General features: G+C 48.1%; 1 protein-coding gene across 1 annotated transcript; it reads right to left on the bottom strand.

Moving 5' to 3' along the window:
* Positions 1 to 4,995: 4,995 nt before the first annotated feature.
* On the bottom strand, positions 4,996 to 22,251 carry IQCJ (IQ motif containing J). The gene is made up of 5 exons (XM_041406071.1): positions 22,243 to 22,251; positions 9,005 to 9,069; positions 8,063 to 8,143; positions 5,163 to 5,352; positions 4,996 to 5,013 (listed from the first exon to the last, which is right to left on the bottom strand). The coding sequence occupies exons 1-5, from the start codon at positions 22,249 to 22,251 to the stop codon at positions 4,996 to 4,998; spliced, it is 363 nt and encodes a 120-aa protein (XP_041262005.1).
* Between the last annotated feature and the right edge of the window lie 49 nt (positions 22,252 to 22,300).

Below are 22,300 nucleotides of genomic sequence, written 5' to 3'. Positions count from 1 at the left end.
CATCTAATTCCTCCTGGTCTAATCATGACTTTATTATCCATTACTTGAATTTCTTACATTTCCCCCTCTTTTTTGGTCCCATGAAAATAGAATTCATCCCAGCCAGTGAAGATAATTCCTTGTGGGAAACCTGTGTTTGGAAATCTCCCTGTCTGAAATAATTCCGTGTTGGAGACACGTCACCATTCCCATCCTTTCCTTCCCATTCCTTTTTCCTGCACTGCTCCAGTGTTTTGCTCTGGATTGAGCTGTTTAAGCTCTGTCACAGGCAGGGCTTGGGAAGGGTGACAATGAAAGGCCTTGTCATTTTGGATTTGCCAGATCCTGGTATTCCAAATAATTCCTAGGAGTTGTTGGTGTGCTCTGCTGTGTCCTCTCCTCACCCATGCCCAGCTCTCAAGCAAACACCCAAAGCTGTGATCCCAGAGGGTCTCATTGGAAACTCTACATGTTTCAGGATATTTTAGCTGTGCATCCTAAAGAGCAGGAAGAGATGGAATCTTTTCCAGCCTAAAGAAATCAGGCCACTGTCATCATTCCCAAAGACTGCAGATGCCATCAGCAAAGCTCACTGGTCACAGAGGAGAGAATCGTGGAATTGTTTGGGTTGGAAGGGACCTCAAAGCTCATCCTGTCTTCCACTTCCACTGTCCCAGGCTGCTCCCAGCCCCAGTGTCCAGCCTGGACACTTCCAGGATTCCAGGGGCAGCCACAGCTGCTCTGGGAATTCCATCCCAGCCCCTCCCCATCCTCACAGGGAATAATTCCTTCCCAATATCCGTCCCTTCCCTCTGGAAGTTCCTCAGACAAAGGAAATTCTGGATTTTCAGTGTGCTGTCACAGGGCTGGAGAGAAACCTGCCAGGAGCTTCCTGTCATGGTGCAAATCTGCTCTGCACCCCCCTGCTTAATTCAGCATTAAAGTCTGCATTAATATTATTTTCATTTTGGGGCCTGGCTTTGTAGCAGGCAGGCAGTGGAATTTCCATGCTGTGGGAATAAATGAGATATTGCAAATAGAATTAGCTTAGAAAGGATTTATAAAGGATTCAGCCAAATTTCCTGAAGTGGGACATAAATAAAACTATTTCTGAGCCCTCTCATCAATATCACCAGAGCCATCTCATTGTGAAACTTCACAGAGCTAAACCCACTCCAGAACTCAAAAAACTGTTCTCAAGTATCTCAAGGAGCTGAATATTCTCCCAGAAACATCACCAGAAATGTCTTATCAGAGGTTTTGTCATCAACCAAGAGCATTTCTGGATTGATTTTGCTGCTGCTAATCCACAAGGACTCAAACTGACATCAATAATCCCATCAATACCCAACCTTCAATGCACACAAGATAAAAAAGAAGAAATTGTTGGTGTTCTGCCCCCACCAGCAGAAAGGATCAAGAGGGTCCTTTTGTATCCCAGCAGTTCAAATCCCATGGGATGATATTTTTAAGGGATTTAAACTTGGATAATCACTGGGGATGATTATGTACACAAATAAACACAAACTCAACAACTATTTCTCCATATAAAAGCCATTTAAAAGACAAATTCCTTGTTAGGCCACAGCACTTTGAATTCCATGCTCACATTTAGAACTGAGATTATCCAAAGCCAATGGGAGGGATTGAAAACAACATTTTTTTTCCATGTTCCTTTCATTCCAAGTGTTATCTGACAGCCACATCAGCGTTAATGTTTCTCCCCAACCCATCAAATATTTGATTTCTAATTAAGGCCTTTTCATCTCAGTTGGATTTGTCTCCCTCATCTTTAATTATGTTTCCATCCACGCTGCTCAAGAGCAAGGATTTGCATTTTTACATTATATAGAAATCACATTGTAAATATTTATCAGATGGTTCCCTCTCTGCTGCTCACGGATTTGGGAATTCAGGCTCACAGGAAAGAGGGAATGTTCCCATGTTAACACCCCACTGCTTGTTAGGATTTCATTGCCTCCCATACATTAATTTTCCCTCTCCCTCGACTTCCCATCGCTCCTGCAGGTGCAAAACCCACCTGGGAATGTCACAGACACCGGTGGGAAAATGGGATTGTGCTGGGAGACCCAGGAACACACAAAGGCTGCAGAGAGATTTTGTTCTATTTTAGAACCAAACCTTAATAAATCACTGAGGAAAGTCCCAGCTTTGAAGGTACCCCATGGGGCAGGAAGGACAGACAAACTGGGGTTTGGGCAGAGGTCCCCATGGAACATTTCTATGGCATCAACTGATGGACAAAAGGTGGCAAAATACTCATTCCTGTTTAGAAAAACAGCTTTTGTGTGGCTACACGTCTAATAAAAAGCATTTCTTGGTAGAAAGTTGCCTCTTGGAGCACTGGGCTCAAGCAGAAAAATGGGAATTTTACGGAATGTTCATTCTCGTGAGCATCCCAGTGATTTTTAGGAGAGGCAAAGAGGTGCTTTGCCAGGGTGGGAGGTCAGCAGTGACAGGGTTGGGGTAAGATCCGCGCTGAAGGGCAGCGGGCCCCGAGTCCCGGGCGAGGAGCGAGCGGAGCTGCCGCTGTCCGCGGTGCTGAGCGCGCCCGGCCCCGCCGCTGCCCGCGGTGCTGAACGGCCCCGCATCCCGGGGATGCCGCTCCTGCCCCGGGCAGCCCGGCAGGGTGGGAGCGGGGCTGACACATCCCCCTGGACACGGAATGTTCCTGAGACCCCGCCTGGAATGCTGCACACGGATCTGCTGTCCCCGCAGTAAGAAGGACGTGGAACTGCTGGAGCGAGCCCAGAGCTGGCCATGATGTTGATAAGGGGACTGGAGACCTTCCCCTGTGGAGACGGGCTGGGAAGGTGGAATTTGTCAGCCTGGAGAAGAGGAATTTGTGTGCAGAGCTCAGAGCTACTCCCAGAATCGGAATGGGGATACAAGGAAGACATGGAGAGACTTCACTGGGAGCTGGAGTGACAGAACAAGGGGATGGCTTCAAGCTGAAGGAGGGGAAATTTAGATGGGATATTGGGAAGGAATTCCTCCCTGTGAGGATGGACAGACCCTGGCACAGGGTGTCCAGAGCAGCTGTGGCTGCCCCTGGATCCATGGAAGTGTCCAAGGCCAGGCTGGACATTGGGGCTGGGATGGTGGAAAGTGCCCCTGCCATGGCAGGGGTGGGATGGGATGAGCTTGAAGGTCCCTTTCAACCCAAACCATTCAGTGATTTTGGAGGAAAAAGCAGAAACCCATCTAGGAAGGAAAGTTTTAGCACTTTTCTACACGGTAGCAAAAATTAAAACATTTACAAGGAAGAACATTATTTCAAATCTGTTATACATCTGTCTTCTAATTTCTTTTTAGCAAAAATTAACGTGCAAAAGGAAAACAAAAGCAAGTGAAGACAACACAGCTCCAGCCTGTGTGCTCCTCATACCATAATCTGATGAGTGATCAATAACAGATCATTTCCAACAGTTAAAAAGCTGTTTGTACTATACACACGAACCTTTCTTTGCTACAAAGCAGCAGCCAAGCAAGAATTCTCCATTTCCCATCTTATCCCTCAAGCTCTGACAAGTGATCAATAACAGATCATTTCCAACAGTTAAAAAGCTGTTTGTATTATACACACACGAACTTTTCTTTGATACAAAGCAGCAGCCAAACAAGAATTCTCCATTTCCCATCTCATCCCTCAAGCTCTGACTCTGCACCCGTTCCATCAGCTCTCTCCATGGGGAAGGCCCGGGGGAACCCCGTGTTGTACCCCACAAATGCTCAGAGATGGAGCCATCACTTTCTCCCCACAAATACAGAACTCCCAGCTGCCCTTCCTGAACTCCCAAACACCCCAAAGTGTCATTTTCCAAACGAGATCAGTGCTGGAGAAACTCTGGAGCACACAGCAGAGTCCCTGCGCAGGGTACGAGGGACCTCTGGTGGAGGCAGATTCCAGTGGCAGATAAACATTTATATCCTCATTTATTCCTCTAATTAAAGGAACCAAACCCCTTTAATCCATGAAATGTCAGTGTCTAACCCAATAACCCAGCCCACCTTGTCCTCCTCCTCTCCGGCTACCAACTGAAAATAAAGCAGTGCCCTCAGGAATATTTGATTAAATTCTGTCAAGCACCGTGTCCCAAAATAAACCTGCTGGAAACAGCTTCACTTTGGGCCTGAATCAACACTTGGATTGACACTGGAAAGAGTCAAATTAGCCTCAGAATTCCAAGATCAGAGTTTTTAGTGTGGAAAAGCTCTGTTTGATCCGTGCCTTGGGCTTCACAAGATTAAAATCGCTCCAACTTTGCAACTCAAGGCAGAATTAAATTTATTCAGCTTGAAGAACACCACTAACAATGATTCCCAGATTTTTGTAGGGGTCCAGAAGCCACCAAAAGCTGTCCTGGGAGCGACAACAGCCACTGGCAGTGAGGATCCAACCAAGCTATTCCCTCCTCAGGAGCAGGGAGACACTTCCTGCACCACACACCAGGGCAATCGCTGCTCCTGGAATTCCTGAATTATTCCATGTGCTCCAGTCTGCAATTCCCTCAAGTCTTGTTTTCTGTCACAAGGCTGAAGGCAACATCTCCAGGCTCTGTATTTGTTTAATTATTGTCCTAAAAATCCCAATTCAGAGGCAATCACAGAGCTGTTTGTATTCCAAAAATGGGATCTATATTTGGGGTTTATTTAGGGTCAACTTAAAAAGAGAAATGCAGCCTCCAGCCACTGGTCAAGGCAGAATATTTATTCCAAAATCAAATTTAATGCTGATCTCCTAAATCAACTTCTCAAAGTCCCTTTTAGCCTCCTTTAGACTCTTTTAGTCTCTTTTTTGACAAAAATCAACCAACAAAACAAAACCAAAAATCAACCAAGAAACCACCTTTCTTTTCATGAAAAGCACCACAATTTGAAGTTTTTTTGGGAACACAATATCCTAAACACACAGGACACAAGACCACTTGGAAACCCCTTTTTATCAGCAAGAACATCTCAAAATCTGCTGAATTCCATGTCTGATACCCACAGTCACACATCCTGATGAGCCTACAAGAGGAATCTCTGCCTGGAGGTCATTTGAGACACCTAAAATCCCCTTTTTAACCCATTACCAACCCACAACTGAGCTTTCACTTATCCCAAACCCCAGAAAGGAGGGCAGCAAAGGCAAAAGGAGGAATTCCAGCCGGACTCACGGGGGTGCTGCTGTCGGAGAAGGTGTTCATGCTGACAGACCTGCTCATCTTGCCCGAGGCTGGCGACCTTGGGGACATTGGGGACCTTGGGGACGTCGGGGACGTCGGGGACGGGCTGCCCTTGTCCCGTAGCTCCGGGGATGGGGACAGGTCCTGGCGCTGCAGGTGCTCACGCCATGCTCGCTGGATGCTGAGGGAACAAAGGATTTCAGTCCAGATCCCTGGCTCGAAACTTTGGGGTTGGGGGTTCCTGTGTTCTGTTTTCCTGTCTGGGTAAGGATCCCGTGGAACTGCCTCTGCAGGGTTTGTGTAAGGCACCACTGGGGTAATTTAGGATATTTTTGAAAGAGAATCAGGGGATTCTGGAGTGGTTTGGGTTGGAAAGGACCTTAAACTCTTACCACGTTCCTCGGAGTCCCACCCAATCCCAAAACCCATGGAAGTGATTTCAGTTCAGGCCATCCAGAACTCAGAATTTATCCTACATTCCACAATCAAAATAAAAACATCCATTTTTCCATTTAAAGAATTAACAACCATCTACATCCTTTTTTTATACCACGTTTCAGATTACAATTCAGATACAAGTGGAATTTGAGAGCTAGAGCAGTATCATGGAATTATGGAATCCTAGAATGGTTTAAGGTGGAAAATGTCATCTCATTCCATCCTCTGCCATGGGCAGGGACAATTTCCACTATCCCAAGCTGCTCCAAACCCTGTCCAACCTGACCTGGAACAATTCCAGCATCCACAACTTCTCTGCAGGATTAACTCCTGGTAGGATTTTTAAGCAATTGAGGGTTTATTCACTGTGATGAGTATTTACATATTTATATTTACATATTTATATTTACATGTATTTCTATTTTAAAGCTAGAGAATAGACTGAGCTTAAGTCATAATTACTCTCCTAGAAAGCTCCCTGAAAATGGATTATTTTATCTGGTTTTTATTTGCATGACTAAAAGCTTAGAAGACACTGGCTTTAATTTGAAACTTCACGTCCTTTTAATATTTTAATATGCATTAATATCTGAATGGGCTGTAAGTGAGGCGGTGTTTTCTGGACGGAGGCAATTTCTGTGTCAGGGCTGGAGGATCCATGCTGGGAGAAGCTCCAAAAGGAATCCTGGACTCAGATAAATATGTGGGGAAGTTTAATTATTCAAAATCAAGACTTCTAGAATAACTGACGCCAGGGGAAACTCGGTATCATGTAATGTACAGCAAAAATTGTAATTTGAAGAGAGGATTGATTTAGGATATGAGGAAGGACTTTTTTCCCATTAGGGTGGTGGGGGAGAGATTTCCCACCCTTAAAAACACCCCAAATCAGGCTGACAAAGCTGCCCTACTTGAAGCCATCCCTGCTCAGGCCTGAAAGGTCCTTGAAGGTCCCTTCCAACCCAGACCATTCCACGACTCCATGATTCGGTGGCGTTGGGGAGGTCGGAGCTCATTCCGGAGCCCCGGGCTGTGCTGGGTGTCAGCGTGGGCCGTGGCCGAGCCCGAGGAAATCCCGCTTCTCCCGAGCACCCTGGAGCAGGAATGCTGCACTTCCAGGGCTGCTCCCGCCAGGAAATTCCCAGGAAACTGATGTTGGATGGGAAAATCGGCTGCTCCTGCCAGGAAATTCCCGGGAAACTGACCCGAGCACCCTGGAGCAGGAATGCTGCACTTCCAGGGCTGCTCCCGCCGGGAAATTCCCGGGAAACTGATGTTGGATGGGAAAACCGGCACGGAAAAGGCTCCGTGCTGCCTTCCCTCCTCTGGCTTCTCTGCACACAGGGAAAAATCCAGCAGATTCCCAAATATTCTTGAGTTACGCAGAGGAAATGACAAAATGAGTGCAACACTGATGTTTAACATTTGAAAGTGGGTTCAAAGGGAATCTGTGGGATTCTGTGATCCAGCCCAGGATGGTTTGGGTGGGAAGGAAATGGAAATCCCATCCCACCCCTGCCAGGCACACCTTCCCTGCTGCTCCAAGTCCCATCCAGCCTGGCCTTGGGGACTTCCAGGGATCCAGGGACAGCCACAGCTGCTCTGGAATTCCATCCCAGGGCCTCCCCACCCTCCCAGGCAGGAATTCCCAATTCCCAGTCTCCCATCCATGCCTGCCCTCTGGCAGTGGGAGCCATTCCCTGTGTCCTGTCCCTCCATCCTTGTCCCCAGTCCCTCTCCAGCTCTCCTGGAGCCCCTTCAGGCACTGCAACGCCACAATTTGGTCACCTCAGAGCCTTCTCTTTTTTCCAGGCTGAACAACCCCAACTTTCCCAGCTCCGTATTCTTACACATAGAGAACTTAATTAATTTGCTTAATTAATTTGCTTAATTAATTTGAAGATCTTTTATCCAGCTACACAGAAAGCCAGGATGGATCCAGTGCGGATCCTGCAGTCCCATCCCACCCCTGCCAGGCACACCTTCCCTGCTGCTCCAAGTCCCATCCAGCCTGGCCTTGGGGACTTCCAGGGATCCAGGGACAGCCACAGCTGCTCTGGAATTCCATCCCAGGGCCTCCCCACCCTCCCAGGCAGGAATTCCCAATTCCCAGTCTCCCATCCATGCCTGCCCTCTGGCAGTGGGAGCCATTCCCTGTGTCCTGTCCCTCCATCCTTGTCCCCAGTCCCTCTCCAGCTCTCCTGGAGCCCCTTCAGGCACTGCAACGCCACAATTTGGTCACCTCAGAGCCTTCTCTTTTTTCCAGGCTGAACAACCCCAACTTTCCCAGCTCCATATTCTTACACATAGAGAACTTAATTAATTTGCTAATTGGAAGATCTTTTATCCAGCTACACAGAAAGCCAGGATGGATCCAGTGCGGATCCTGCAGCTCAGGAATTGGACATCCCCAGATGCATTCCAAGGCAGACCCAACACTTTTCCTTACTCACATTTTCACTTTGGATTCCAAGGGCTGGAGATTGATAGGATATTCCTGGATATTATTTTCTTCATCCATGGTGAGCTGATGGCTACGGGGAAGAAAAGGAAATTAGTTAAACGTGTTCCAGCCTGACATTCCTGCAACCCTGTGAATGAATTCCCTAATCTGGACAAGAACAAACAAGAGCTGCTGATCAGAAGGTGTTGCTATCTTTGGAGGAATTTATCTGGACCTCTGTGTCCAGCTCCCAACAAAAAAATGGGAATTTGGATCCAGTTTTCCAGTGGGAACCTGCCTGAATCCCTGTTTTAAATCTCCCAGCTGCCACAGCTCCAGGGACAGGCACAACCAGCAAAAGAGCTGCTGTAAATTAAAAACAAAACAAAACAAAACAAAACAAAAAACCAAAAAAACCCTGTCAAATCTAACAGATATCCCTGCTAAATTAACTCCCATCCCCATGGCCATGCTGGAAAAGCTGGAGAGGGAAATGGAAAGGAACAATGGGAATGCTGGCAGCAAATGAGTTACAGCAGCAAAAGCCACGTGGGGGGTGAGGAATAAATTCTTTGTAATAAATGATGGCCAAGGAGTTGCTGCTGGGAAGTGATGGCTCGAAGAAAGCAATCTGAAAATGCTGGAATATCCAAATCCAGCATCTGGGATCACTGCCCTGGATGGAGCAGCAGCATGGATTGAATGCAGCTCTTGGCAGGAAATTTGGGAGATCAGACCCCAACCTCTGGAGTTATTTTGAGACTTTACTGGGCACTCAATGATATCTTTGTCAGAAATTGTCCTCTTGTAACTAAAAATAGGAATTGTTTATGGGAAAAAGGCAAAATTTGGGATGTCTGTGACAAAGAGGATCCCTCAGCAAAGGGTTCACACCTTGGAAAATCCATTTCACTTTCTCATGGGTGAGGTATTTTGGAAAAGGCACATTTACCTTTGGAGCGAGTCTTTGCCATCATTGACCTGTTCCAGGGTGTGCTGGAGCCTCCTGAGTTCTTCCTGCAAGGAGAGAGAGAAAAAAATATTTTTATGAGAAGCACTTGGACATTTCCTCTTAGCCTCAAGACAAAGCAAGTTTTGAATCAACGCCAAAACAAAAACAATCCCTCAGGTTCCTCCTACAAGATTTTAAACTTAAAAATCCATAACAATGACAAAGAAAACAATATTTTATTGATAATCCAGCACAAGTTTGAAAGGAAATATCAGAGCTACAAAAATAAGACACAGAGTAAAAGAGGAAAGTTTTCTTTCTCTTCTTGGGTATCTTTGATTCCAGAGGTGCTCCTGGGAATCTTTGTTCTGCCATCAAAACCTATTCAGGCTCTTAATGAAGAGATTTCCAGCCTGCACCACTTCCTGTTCCAGCAGTTTAATGTGGCAGATGTGGAGCTGGGAATCCCCACATCCATGGTAATTCCTGGGAAAAATCCATCCCTGATGTTCAGCACAGAGGTTTGGCTTTAAAAAAATGGAATTCTTCTGAGGCACAGCTCAGTTCAGAGATAACCACACAACCTTTCCTTCTCCCACATTTTCCCTCCGGCAGTTTTTCCAGCCTCCTCCAGAGCTGGGTACAGTAATTTAGAATGTGAAAACAATTTGCAGTTGACTTTATCCATAGCTCAGGGTGCCAAAAGCTGCCTGACTTCCATAAATCACTCCTGGTGTTTGACATCATTTTCCATTAACCCTGGGGTGAAGACTGAGCAGAGAACAAAAAAAGCAAGAGGCAGAATTGGTTGTGATGTTTTTGACTATTCCGAATGAAACATCACTGGGCAGTGCCTCTAAAAGCCGGGATAAAAGGCAGCTCTGGAGGGGGCACAGCCGAGTTTGCATAATTGGGAAGAGGAGGAGACAGGAAATCGATCCTAATTTCAGTCGGGCATCATTAACCGTGGAGTATCGATCCGTGCTCCTCGCGGCGGGATTTATGGAGCTGCCCGTGGTGCTGATCCCATGGAAAAGGGGTGGGATGCTGCAGAGGCACAGGGGGGGACAGGGACAGCCAGGATGGTGCCACCCTCAGCTCCACATCCTGCCCAGAGTGACCCAGCTCCAGGGAGTTCCTTTGGAATGGATCCACATTCCTGCTGGAACCCAGGATGAGTTACGGGGCTTCTCTGAGCCCGGATAAAACAAGAATACTGTGAAAATTCCTGGGCTTTTCTTTTCCCTCCTCCAGCTGCATACAGATGTGGACAGGGATTGGGCAGCTCCAGGCAGACACTGAGGGAAAAAAAATCCAGGAAAGCTTGAGGAGCACACTCACTCAGAGCAACCTGAAGTGTCTTTTCATAGTCCTTAACGTGCTCATTCCATCTATCCGTTAATTATTTTTCAGCCTGAGCATACCCAGCATCCTGGGGTTTGTTAATTTTATATTTTTCCATTTTTTATTGCTTTAATTGCATGACACACTTGAGTCTGGATTATTTGGGAGAGGAATACGAGGAGATTGGAACACAGGCAGGGTGAACTGCAGCACAGCAGGGAGGGGAAGGCAGGGGGAAATCTCACATGACAGATCCATTTCTGAATTCCCAGGGGAGGGGTTTTCCCCAGAAAAAGCAGGGGGGGGAAAAAAAAAGCTTTTTATAGCTCCTGAGCCTCTTAATTTTAGTGACAACAACAGAGGAATGTTTGAAAACTGAAAGAAAATCTATTAATCCAATTTTCAACTTTTCAGTGTGGAGGAATGTCTGTAATCCTCACAAAAGAGGGATGAACTAGTTTGGGAATCAGAAGGTTCCTGTAAAAAGTAACAATCCCATTTATGAAAAAATATTATTTCTACAGTATTTTCTTCCAGGGGTTTTAGGAGGAAATCTGAGGAGTGGCTCTGCACAACTCCCTGACAGGAGGGGACAGCCAGGTTGGGATTGGGATCTGCGACCGGGGAACCGGGACAGGAGGAGGGGGAAAGGCCTCAGGCTGGGCCAGGGGAGCCCCAGGGTGGACATCAGCAGGAATTTCTCCATGGAAAGGGTGCTCCAGAGCTGCTGAGCAGGGACATCTCCGCTCTCAGATGCACCAGGGGCTCTGAAGATGGTTTTAATTCCAGAGGTTGCTCGGCAACCACATCCCATGTGCAGCACCACCGCTCTTCACCTGGAGCAGGGAAACACTGGATGGCTCCTCAGGAACACCAGATGGCTCCTGAGGAACACCAGGATGGCTCCTCAGGAACAAACATCAGGATGGCTCCTGAGGAACACCAGGATGGCTCCTCAGGAACATCGAGATGGCCCCTCAGGAACAAACATCGGATGGCTTCTCAGGAACACCAGATGGCTCCTCAGGAACAAACATTGGGATGGCTCCTCAGGAACACTGGAATGGTTCCTCACAAACATTGGGATGGCTCCTTTCAAACATCAGGATGGCTTCACACCAATACTGGGGATGGCTCCTCCCAAACCTGAGCAGGGTCAGGGAACAGCGACAGCAACGAGCCACAAGTGCTCCTCCTCAAGTTGTGCCTCTGGTGCCCAGCAGCAGGAAAAGCCAAGGAAACCCAACTGCAGGTGGAACTTGTCTCTCCTCCTGCTCCTTCCCACCAAACCAGTCTGGAATTCCATGGCATGAGGCTGTCTCCAGTGTCCATGGGATATAGAGATGCTGCTTATGCTGGAGGCTGGTGGAGCATGGAACTCCAAGGAAGCCTTGGAGCACACACTGAAGATCATCCCAATCCTGGATATTTTTCCTCAATCCTGGATCTTTTTCCTCAATCCTGGATCTGTTTCCCCAGTCCTGGATCTGTTTCCTCAGTCCTGGATCTGTTTCCCCAGTCCTGGGTCTGTTTTCCCACTCCTATCTAACACACCCAAACCTAAGCAGGTTTTGAGTGGCAGCTGAATCAGAAGGGTTTTGAACTGGGATCTTAAACCCCATCTCATTCCATCAGCTGCCACACTTCCACAGACTGGGATGCTCCTGCAAATCTGACACAGGGATTGGGATGCACAGGACCCTTAAAATCAACCCAGAGCTAAAATAACAAACACTTTTCCCTTGGAGGCCCCACTCCAAAACCAAAGCAGAAGCAGGGCATCATTCCCAGGGTTTCCCAGTTATCCCATTCCCATTCCCACAGGAAATTCCCATCCCATTCCCATTCCCTCATGTGCCGTGGGAAGCACTGGGCGTTGAGCACAGAGCAGGTTCTGGGAGTTTGACTGACAGAGTCCCCCAGCATCCAGCAGGGCCTTGGGATAAAGGGCATCCCAGGAAAACCTGAAATGCAAACAAAAAAAGCAGCACGGGAAGCCCTGAGATGGAAACTGGTCACATTCAATCTGGGAAAGCAAAGAGCTCCACTGGGTATGAATAATTCACAAACAGCCTCAGACAAATGATCTCAGGTCGGGAAGGAAATGGGAAAACCTCTGGAGGCTGCAGCTCTTTTTATTCCTGCCTGGTTCCTGCTGAAAGCTGTTTTCTCTGGGGTTATTTTTTGCCCTTTAAAAGAAAAATATATATGGATATCTAAACAGGCTGGATGTTCAGAGAACACAGCAGACCCCAGAGAAATCCTTTCATTTTATTTTCATCTCTGGCTGGTAAATTATTCATTAACAGGGATCATGCAATGGGGGAAAAATTAAAAATTGGTAAATTAGTTTTCATTTGTTGACGTTAATTATTTAGTGTTCTTCCCTTTTATTAGAGGAAACACAGAGGGGGTTTAGTCTTGCTCTGGCACTCCAAGTTTGCTCCCCAGACAACTCCCAAATTAGCATTGCTGTGGCTACTTCTGTGGAAAATCCATGGGAATGTGACTCCAGGGCTGAGATGTTGGGGCAGAGCTGGATTTCTGAATTCCAGAGAAACTTTTGGATATTTTTCCACAACACTTTGTAAAAAAAATAGGCAGGTGGGGCTTTATTTCCAGATATCACCCCAGCCATGGCATTAATGGGGATCTCATTAATTAATCTCCCTGAGCTCAGCTACAAACACCCAACATTCCCATCAAGCTCATTCTAATAAAGAAATACCCTGATATTTAATGGGCAGTGGAAATGGAATTGTCTCTGGAGCAATCTGCTTTGGATTTTGCAGCCTCGCTGCCCTGAAGAGCCACAGGCAGGAGAAGTTAATCACAAATGCTGGAGCCAGACTAAAACTGAGCTTAGCTTCCCAAATCTCCAGCTCTCCCTAATCCTGCTCCTCAGCTCACAGGAGCTGCCAGAACTCGTTCAACACCTCATCCAATTTTTCTTCTGTCAGATTTCAGTGGCTGCTCCATCCTGAAAAGCTGGAAAAGCTTTGATTCCTCCCAGCTTTTCTTCCCAGGCAGCCACACAACTCCCAGGCTCAACTCTGATTTTTCTGAAATACTCTCCAAATGAAACCTGCCACTCATTTATATAAATATGTATAAAATAATAATAAAATAATGATTAAAACCCCACCTGGCTTTGTGGGAGTCCCCATTGTGACCAAACTATACCTATTTCAATCTTTTTAACAAGTTCCTGAGAGATAAAACTGCTCCTGGTGCCTGAGAGCAAATAATTTCCAGGGAAGTTCAATTCTTCAATCACAGAGCCAAAATCCAGGTTTTCTGCAGCAGCTGGTCCTGCTGCACTGGATTTCTGTGCTGGGAAATGTGAAGGTGACCCCAGGACCTGCAGCATCCTCAGTTCATTCAGTCAGGTGGGGTCAGCTTTTAATGAACTGAATTAAAGAATCTTGGCTTGATTGGGTTGTTAATTCTGCCCTCCCTGGCTGAGGTTTTTGGTGCATTTTTACATTTTTCCCAGTCCCAGTTTCCTGCAAACACACATCCCTAGGAGGATTTCAGAGACAGATCCACCAGGACAGGAAATTAAAGGTCTCAGCTCCCAGACATCACAAGATCAGATCAAAAACCAAATGAAATCCCAGCATTCACAAACAAAACCTGGGATAATGAAAGGAGGCCCTGGCCACGGGGAGGGGGTGGAATTACATCAGCTTTGTTGCCCTTCCAGGACCTTCCTCCAAACTAAACCAAAATGCTGCATAATTGTTGAGAATAAAAAGAACCCCCAAAAGTGACAAACCCCCTCCTCCCTCACTGCCTGCTCTCCCTGCAGTGTCTGCCAGGAAGGAGCCTCTGCTCTGGGTTTCCAAAATCAAAACTGAATTCAAATGTCAGACAGAGTAATGACAAGACCCTTCCTTTGAAATGTCTCCATCCTGCCTCCACCCAAGGGACAGAAAGGACAGAAACTCAGTCCACCAGAGCTTTGAACTTCTCTGGCATCCAAAAGCAAGGCAGAGCCCTTGGGCTGCCCCATGGCAGCATCTCACTGATTAAATCTCTTCTTTTCCAGCTGCTTTTAGAACACCTTTAATTCTCAAAGTTCACAGTGACACCAAAGACCTTTCACAGCCGAGCCTGAGAGTGAAACAGCCCATTTTTGCCAGGTTTAATGCTACAGGAATGTCAGGAACACCACAGAAACAACACACAACCACTGCCAAGCTGCACCGGGGTCGCAGGAGTGAACTTTATCAACTGAAAAGCAGCAGAAAAGGTCAAATGGGCACGAGGAGTCCATCCTTGTGGATCCTGGGTGTGTGGAGGGGTGAGGGGGAAGCTGGAAGGGAATGTTCTGGAAATGTTACGTTGGAGATGCTGCTTTAATGCTGTGCTTGGACCTCTGGCAGCTGCAGCATTCGCCGGAGGGATCTGTCACAATCTGGCTTTAAACAAATCCAAATGTTGGTGCTGGGTGTTCTGCTGCTGCCTTTGTCAGGGATTGCTGGAGCTGCTAAAGGTCAGATCACAGGAGGCTCCCACAGGAAAGGCTTTCCAGGGAGATCAGCTCTGGCTGTGGGAGGAAAGGGCAGCTGGCTGGTGCTTTGTGATCTGTGGGAGCCAGGCAAAGCTCAGTGCTGGAAATGCTGCAGGGATGCTTTGGCTGCTGGGGTGTTTGTGGTGTTCCTGTCACAGGAAGGAATTCCATCCCTCCCATCCCTGTGCTGGGCTCTCCGGTGAGACACGGAGCTGGCATGGGGGAATTTGAGGCACAGAGCTCTCCATGCCATGTAAAATATCCACCATAAAACACAAGCCCTAAATTTAGGGATTAAGCCCAGGAGTATCAACTGGGTCCCTGGTTCAGTGACCACTTCCTTTTTGGAAAATCCATTTTTATGGCCAACACAAAACACCACAGCACCAGGACTGCAGAGCTGTACCATCCCAATCCGAGGAATTCCTGAGAGCCAAACTCTCCTGCTGGAGAATCCCAGGATGGTTGGGTTGGGGAGGGATCTTAAAGCCCATCCAATTCCACCTGGGACACCTCCCACTGTCCCAGGCTGCTCCAAGCCCTGTCCAGCCTGGCTTTGGACACTCCCAGGGATCCAGGGCAGCCACAGCTGCTCTGGGAATTCCAGCCCAGCCCCTCCCCATCCTCACAGGGAGGAATTCCTTCCCAATATCCCATCTACAGCTCCGTGGAAAGAGGAAAAGCACTCCCAGCTTAGTTATGAGGATGGTGAGCAAGAATAAACCAGCACTGAAGTGTTTCTTCCTCCATCACACAAATAATTAGGAATACACAGGGTTGTGTGATGATTTTTAAATAGGATCTCGTGCTGCTTGTGGGAATACAATTCCACAGCAATAGTTTATCCTGGGAAGTCAGCTCAGTGGGGTTACAGCGTGCCAAGTTGAAATGGGAACCATTTGTTTTCTGTCTGCATTGCAGCAGGAGCTGGCAGAGTTTTTATGGAGCATCCCTGACAGCCCCCAACTGTTATTTTCCCAAATTAACGCCGTGCCTATGGAGTTAATGGGAGTGCAGGCAGCGAGGGGTCTCTCCACAGCCTGGCCTCGTGCTCAGGATCCTTTGCAGGAGCAGAGAATAAAATCTGACAAAGCTTTCTGTAATTACTGCTCTGCTTCACGGGATGTCACCACAGGCACCCCGTGCTGCTCTGTGACAAAGGACACGGTGCCGCTGCTGCTCCCCCAGGCTGAGGGCACAAAAAGGGGACACGTGGAGAGGTTTTAGATTTGGGGGGTGTGGAGAACCCACTCTGCCCTTCCAGGGAGCTCCACAAGCCCTTGACCCCACCAACACTGATTTCTGGAGAGGGCTCTGCAGAGTTTTACCTGAGGACATCCTAGGGGAACAAGGAAATTCCTGCTCGTAAAGGGGAGGATTGCCCCAAAAATTCACCCCAGGAGGTGATGTAACTCCAAGGTGCACATTCCTCCTGCCACGGGATTTCTGGCTTTGAGAGAGGAGTCACACAAGTCTGCTCTGATGGAAAATAAAGAATCCTGGAATATCCTCAGCTGGAAGGGACCACCAGGATCACCCAGCCCAGCCCCAGCCCTGCACAGACTCCCCACAGTCCCACCCTGGGCATCCCTGGCAGTGCTGTCCCAACACTCCTGGAGCTCGGGCAGCTTTGGGCATGTGCCCATTCCCTGGGCAGTGCCCAGCACCTCAGAACCTTCCCCTGATTTCCAACACTGGAGAGGCAGCAAATCCTGCATCCTTTAACCTCTCCAATTCCCATTTATGACAGAAATATTCCATGTTGGATGGCTCCAGGACTCATCCTGTGCCCCAGAATTTCCAGGTCACGTCTCTTCTCTCAGCCTCACCCTTTCCCTGCTGATCCCTGCCCACCTCCAGCTCTGGATGTGCCACCCTGCCCTTGGGCTCCTCTTTCCCTCCTAACCTGCATTTTATCCCTCCTGGATAAGAAGGAATTCTTCCAGCTCCAAAGCAGCTTTGAATAATTATTTTACCCCTACTATATTAATCTGGCTCCTGCAGAACAGCAGCTTTGCCACAGGACTGGAGCAGGGGAATCAATTTTCCAGGAGCAGCTTGTTTTTATTCCACCAGCTCTCCCTTCCCAATGATCCCTTGTCCCTTGCCTTGCCCCGACAGATTTTTGCATGCAGAACTTTTTCCAGATGGCAGCTTCGGTGCAGACAGCAATTTGCATAATTTAAATCTGCTTCCTGGCATAAATTATAACACAACACAGCTCAGGCTTTGATTTCCAGCTCCTCACAGCCAGGGCTGGGCAGTGCCCAGGAATTGCAGGTGACTCTGGAAAACCCTGGTTCAGCCATGGCATGGGGAAGAGCTGAAATCAGAAATATTTCCTCATGGAAATGTGCTCCAAACAGCAGCATTCCAGTGAACTCCAGGAGCTCAGCGGCTGCTCTGGAGTGAAAAGGTCAAGGAGAGCTCCTGGTGACAAAATTGGATTTTCCCACAAGGACAAACACAACTTTGGTGCTGTTCCAGGAAGGCTGAGAAAAATCCATGGTCAGTGAATCTCGTTCCTGACTTTCCAGTCCCCAGAAGCTGGGCTGAGAGCTGGAATCACCTCTTTGGGATCCCAAACGTGAGAGGTCACTTGGGATGCAACCCCTCCCAACAAAAATGAATTATTCACCTTCCAGAGGCTCTGGTTTACACCAAACAGAAGTGTCTGTCCCAAAATACACCCAGGAACAGCTGAGAGATGGAAGCACTCGGAGCAGAAATGTGCTGGCAAACAGGGAACACAAACGGATCCCTCTTCCAGAGAGCCCCACAACAGAAGCCTGAATCCCAAAATAATCCCAGTAAAACACACATATTGCCCAGAGCCTGCCTTGCTCCCATCAGTGTGGTGGCACAGTGGAGCCATTCCCAGCCTTGGCACGGGCACGGCTCTGGGGCTGGCCAGGACTGAACATCCCTCTGTCCATTTGGCACGGGACAGACACAATGGGCCCAAACCCCACAGTCTGCAGCCATCTGGGATGCTGAAAACAGCAATAAACCCAAAAAGTGCTGTTTTGGTCTGTTAGCACCCCGAGCAAGCCAATGTCTCCAAACATTTGTGTGTCTTATGTCTCAATTAATGCATTTTCATTTCTGCACCAAGTGCCTTCTCTCTGCGTTAGAGGAGCATTAATTCTGCCACTCCGAGTCCTGAGTTTGGGCTCCCTGACCCCATTTCCACTGTCAGAATTTGTGTTTAGAAATGTCAGATGCTAAATTCCTTAATTTCTTAATTCCATTGTTTGTGGGGTTGTGACAGGCCCCACAAGGCTGAGGCCACTTCATCCCCAGGCAGGGAACACCTCCATCCCCTCATGGAGTGCCCATGAAATTCCACACACTCAAGGCCATATTTTCAATTAAAATTTGCCTTGGAATATTCCCCCAGCCCAGTGTGGATGTGTTTGCTCTGTCCTGGTGGTGAATTCCCATCAACTTTCTGCCAGGGAAAAACCCCAGAGGCTCCTCAGTGAGGATCACATCCATCAGCCTCAGGCCTCTGCTCCACTTTTTAATTACAACGCTCAGGATCCTTCCTTCAAATCCTACACCCGAGGAGAAAGGAGCTTTTCATTTGCACAACATCCATGAAATTCCCTGCTCCAGTGGCATCCATGTGCTGCTGTTTCCTGGACTAAGGGAGAGATTCCCTCTCTTCCCTCTTTCCATGCAAGATGAGTTTGCCCAAAGTCACAATCGCTTTAAAAATCAGTTGTGCTTTGTGCCCACACTGAATTATAAGGATCATTTTCCATCAGCAACTGTGCTTGTAAATGGACAATTCAGGCTTGTTTTGCCTGGGATATATTGCAGTTTGAACACTGGTTTAATTGTAATTATACCCAATTTGGGTGTTTATTTCTAGGTATAGGCAGATCCTGTTTCCAGCAGAACTTTGGGACGAGGACTTTGCCACAAATCAGCTGCTGAAATGCTGGCCTAAAACAATCCTGAGAGTGGTTTGCACAGACACCTCCCCCCATTTAGGCTGAGCCTAAACCCCACCAGCATTCCCAGATTCCTTTGGAGTCTCTCCCTTTGCAAGAGGACGTTTTCCATCAGGATTCCAATCAATGACCACACAACCACGTCACTGGATGGAAAATTCCCTTCAGGCACTGCTGGCCTCGTTGGATTCCTCAGGGAGAGAAGGAAAGGGATGGGATGAAAGCTTGGGTTGTTTTGTGGAGAGGGAAAACAAGACAGGAGATGAGCTAAAATCACCCTGAATTTCAGGTACCTGGAGAATGGAATGCTCCACGCTTCTCATTCAATTATTAGCACGTAAAGACCACCCTAAATACTTGATAATTGAAGGAATTTAAAGGATTAACAGGAAATTAATGAGTAAAGGACCCTCTCTGTGTCTTTCTGAAAGCAGCCACTCCACATTGTTTTAAAAGGCACCAAGTTGAACATCCTCCAACTGCTTTTTAATAAATGTAAATAATATTCCAAAGCAGGGACGAAATGCCAGCAGTTGAGAGGTGGCTGAGCCATCCATGGCATGTAAATGAATTCCCTGCCTGGATATCAGGATGTGGATGTGCAGCCTTCAGGAATTAAATAAGCCCAAATTGCACAGCTTGAAAAGAGCTTCCCAAAGCTCCAAAAAATCCCTTTTATTATTTATGTGGGAAAAGCAGAGGAGCAGCAAGGGGGAAGAGTTGCAGGTGACACCAGGAGTCAGTGAAACCTGACAGAAAATGCTGAATTTTGGTAAAAATTGAGGGCAAATAAATTAAACATGAAGCAGGGAAATGCAAAAAAACACTGGAGGATGTAATTGGATTTACACACAAAAGTAATGGCAGCATTCCTGCAGCTGGGAGAGCAGATCCAGCTTCCTTCAGGAATTATAATAATCATGGAATTATTGAAGCTGGGAAAGCCTCAAAGGTATTCCTAAATCCAACAGAACTGCCTGGAAATCATCATTCCTAAGGGATGGGAGCTCCTCTCAGCCTGGATCCTCCAGGGGGTTCACTGGCCCAGTTCAGTGGCACACGGGTTCTCCAATTCCCACTTTCCCACAGTTTTCCTGTTTCCACTCCCCTGACATCCCTTTAGATGAGGGATTCCCCAGTTCAATCTGCAGGTTTCAGAGAAAGAGGAGAGCTGAGAATTCCTTTTCCTCGTGGATACTTTCCCAGCTCTGTTTTGCCCCAAAACCACTCTTTGGACCCTTCAAAGGGGAATGGCCCCACAGCAAGGTCCTGCTCAAAACCTGGGATGAGCAGAGCTGCCCAACCTCCAGCTAAACCCTGGATTGAGATCTTTGTTTCAGGAGACATTTCCATGTTTTCTCTGGGTATTTTACTCTCTGTAGTTACTCCCTGTATTTACACCCTGTATTTACTCATCCAGCCTGTTGTAGAGGAGTGAGTTGGAATTCAGGTCCCAGTCCCTGTTCCAAGGGGACAGCACAGAAACCTGGGACAACACCTGCAGGAGCCTCACCCCTCCTGCCCCCTGAAGCCAGGATGCTGCAATCAGGTTTTCCAGCTGTAGAAAATATGGAATATTGGCTGTGCTGTGTTTTTCCTGCTGCAATCAGGGCACTGAGAGCCACAGGCCCCTGAAACAGGAAAATTTCCCCTTCAGAGAGCTCACCCCAACCAGTTTGTCATTTATTCCTGTGTTTTCTTTGGCATCCAGGGAAATTGCTGGAAGTACAAACATTCCCTGGCATTTGATCTCTTCCCTGTATTTTAGCCAGGCTTTAGCCCTTGGGCACACCAAGAGTCTCCCTGGTTTTATTGGGATTCCAGGAACCCCCAAAGTATCACAGCAGGGACCTGCAGGAACCTCACGACAGAAAATCTGAGTTTTAAGAGATTTAAAGCAGGGAAAGGACTCCAATTCTGTCTGTGCCTTGGAATATTCAGGGAAAGCAGGGAACAAAAGTACTGGACACAATTCCAGAGGTTAGTGCTGCACAGAGAACACGAAGTAAATCCAGCACCTACAGCTCAGAGAAGTTCTTATGGGTTTATTTTATTTATAAGACTCCTCTAGAGCTTCTCCAGCCTTTTGAGAAGCTGAAAAACTTGAACCAGCAAAGGGAATCCAAATAAATTCAGCTCCAGGTAAGTGAGATATTCCTAACGCAGCCTCTTTTTCCCTGTGCAATTTAACAAATGAGTTTCCAGTGTCTGACAAGTTGTCTGGGAAAACAGAGAAGCTCAGATTAATTCCAGCATGGGAGAAATGAGAATTCAATATTTGCTGATTTCCTGCCACCCACTCTGGAGCTCGGAGCTGTGGAGGATCCATCAATCCCAAGATGTTCAGCCTCCTCCCCTGAGAAATGGGATGTGCAGGATGGATCCTCACCTGAGGGTTGGCTCCCTGCCCTTGGAATTCCTGAGGAACCATCCCCAGCTCCCTGCCTTGCCTCCCAGTGCCTCTCCCTGCTGCATTTCCACCCTCTGGTGTTTATATCACTCCCATCTGTCACATCCCAGTGGATAGCCTTGGAATGAGGTTTGGAAAAGCCCCGTGGGATGTCCAAGCCCTGGGAATGAGGTTTGGAAAAGCCTCGTGGGCTGGCTGTGCCCAGCACAGAGGCGATGGAGTTCGGGATGGAAGGAACCACCCTGTGGAAGAGATTCCTGATGGAATCTCTGCTCCAACGTGCTGGGAAGATCCTGGATGCCCAACCCAGCCAGCCCTGCTACAACTATTCCGGCAAAACCCCACAATCAACCCGGCACCGAAGGGTTATCCCAGCGCCAGACCCGGATTGGTCCCGCAGCATTCCCGGGATGACTTCATCGGGATCCAGCCCCGAGCCGGCAGCTTTTCCGTGTTGACAAACTGCTGAACTCTTGGCTCCAGGAGCCCTGCATCGATCCGCCGGCTCCTCCAGAGCTTGGAGCTGAATCCCAGCGGAATCCCGAGGCTCAGAGCCGCGGGCTCTTCCCCCCGGGAAGCACAGCCACCTTTTTCCCCCCCAGTAATTGCACAGCCAAAAGAAAAAAGGCTGTGAAACGCAGGGAAATCCTGCCACAACACTCGGCCACGGCTCGGCAGAGCCCTGAGAATCCCCGAGAATCCTCGGGCATCTTTCCCAAGCGCTGTTTGGAATTGTTATCACCCGGAGATTATTCCCTCCTTCCCGAGCCTTAAATCCCCTCAATAAACTTACAGCACGCCAGGAATCGCCTGGCGATCGCTCCAGCCTCCTTCTCCCGAGGCAAAAGTGCCGCCGGCTCCCAGATTCCTGAAGGGAATGTGCCTGCGCATCCCCGGCGGTGTCACATCCACGTCCCGCTGGGCACCCCGCATCCCTCCCCGGTGATTCCCGGGGGAACGGCTCCATCCCGAGCTGCCCGAGCCCTTCCTTTGGAATCCAGCCCCTTACCAGCCGCATGGTGAAGTTTCCCAGGAAAAGGAGGCAGGAACGCGGCTCCTCCCGCGGA

Source organism: Onychostruthus taczanowskii, unplaced genomic scaffold, assembly GCF_017590055.1.
Source record: "Onychostruthus taczanowskii isolate IOZ18803 unplaced genomic scaffold, ASM1759005v1 scaffold24, whole genome shotgun sequence".
Taxonomy (NCBI): Eukaryota; Metazoa; Chordata; class Aves; order Passeriformes; family Passeridae; genus Onychostruthus; species Onychostruthus taczanowskii.
The sequence above is the reverse complement of the archived record's forward strand: the minus strand, read 5'-3'. Positions and strand labels throughout refer to the sequence as shown.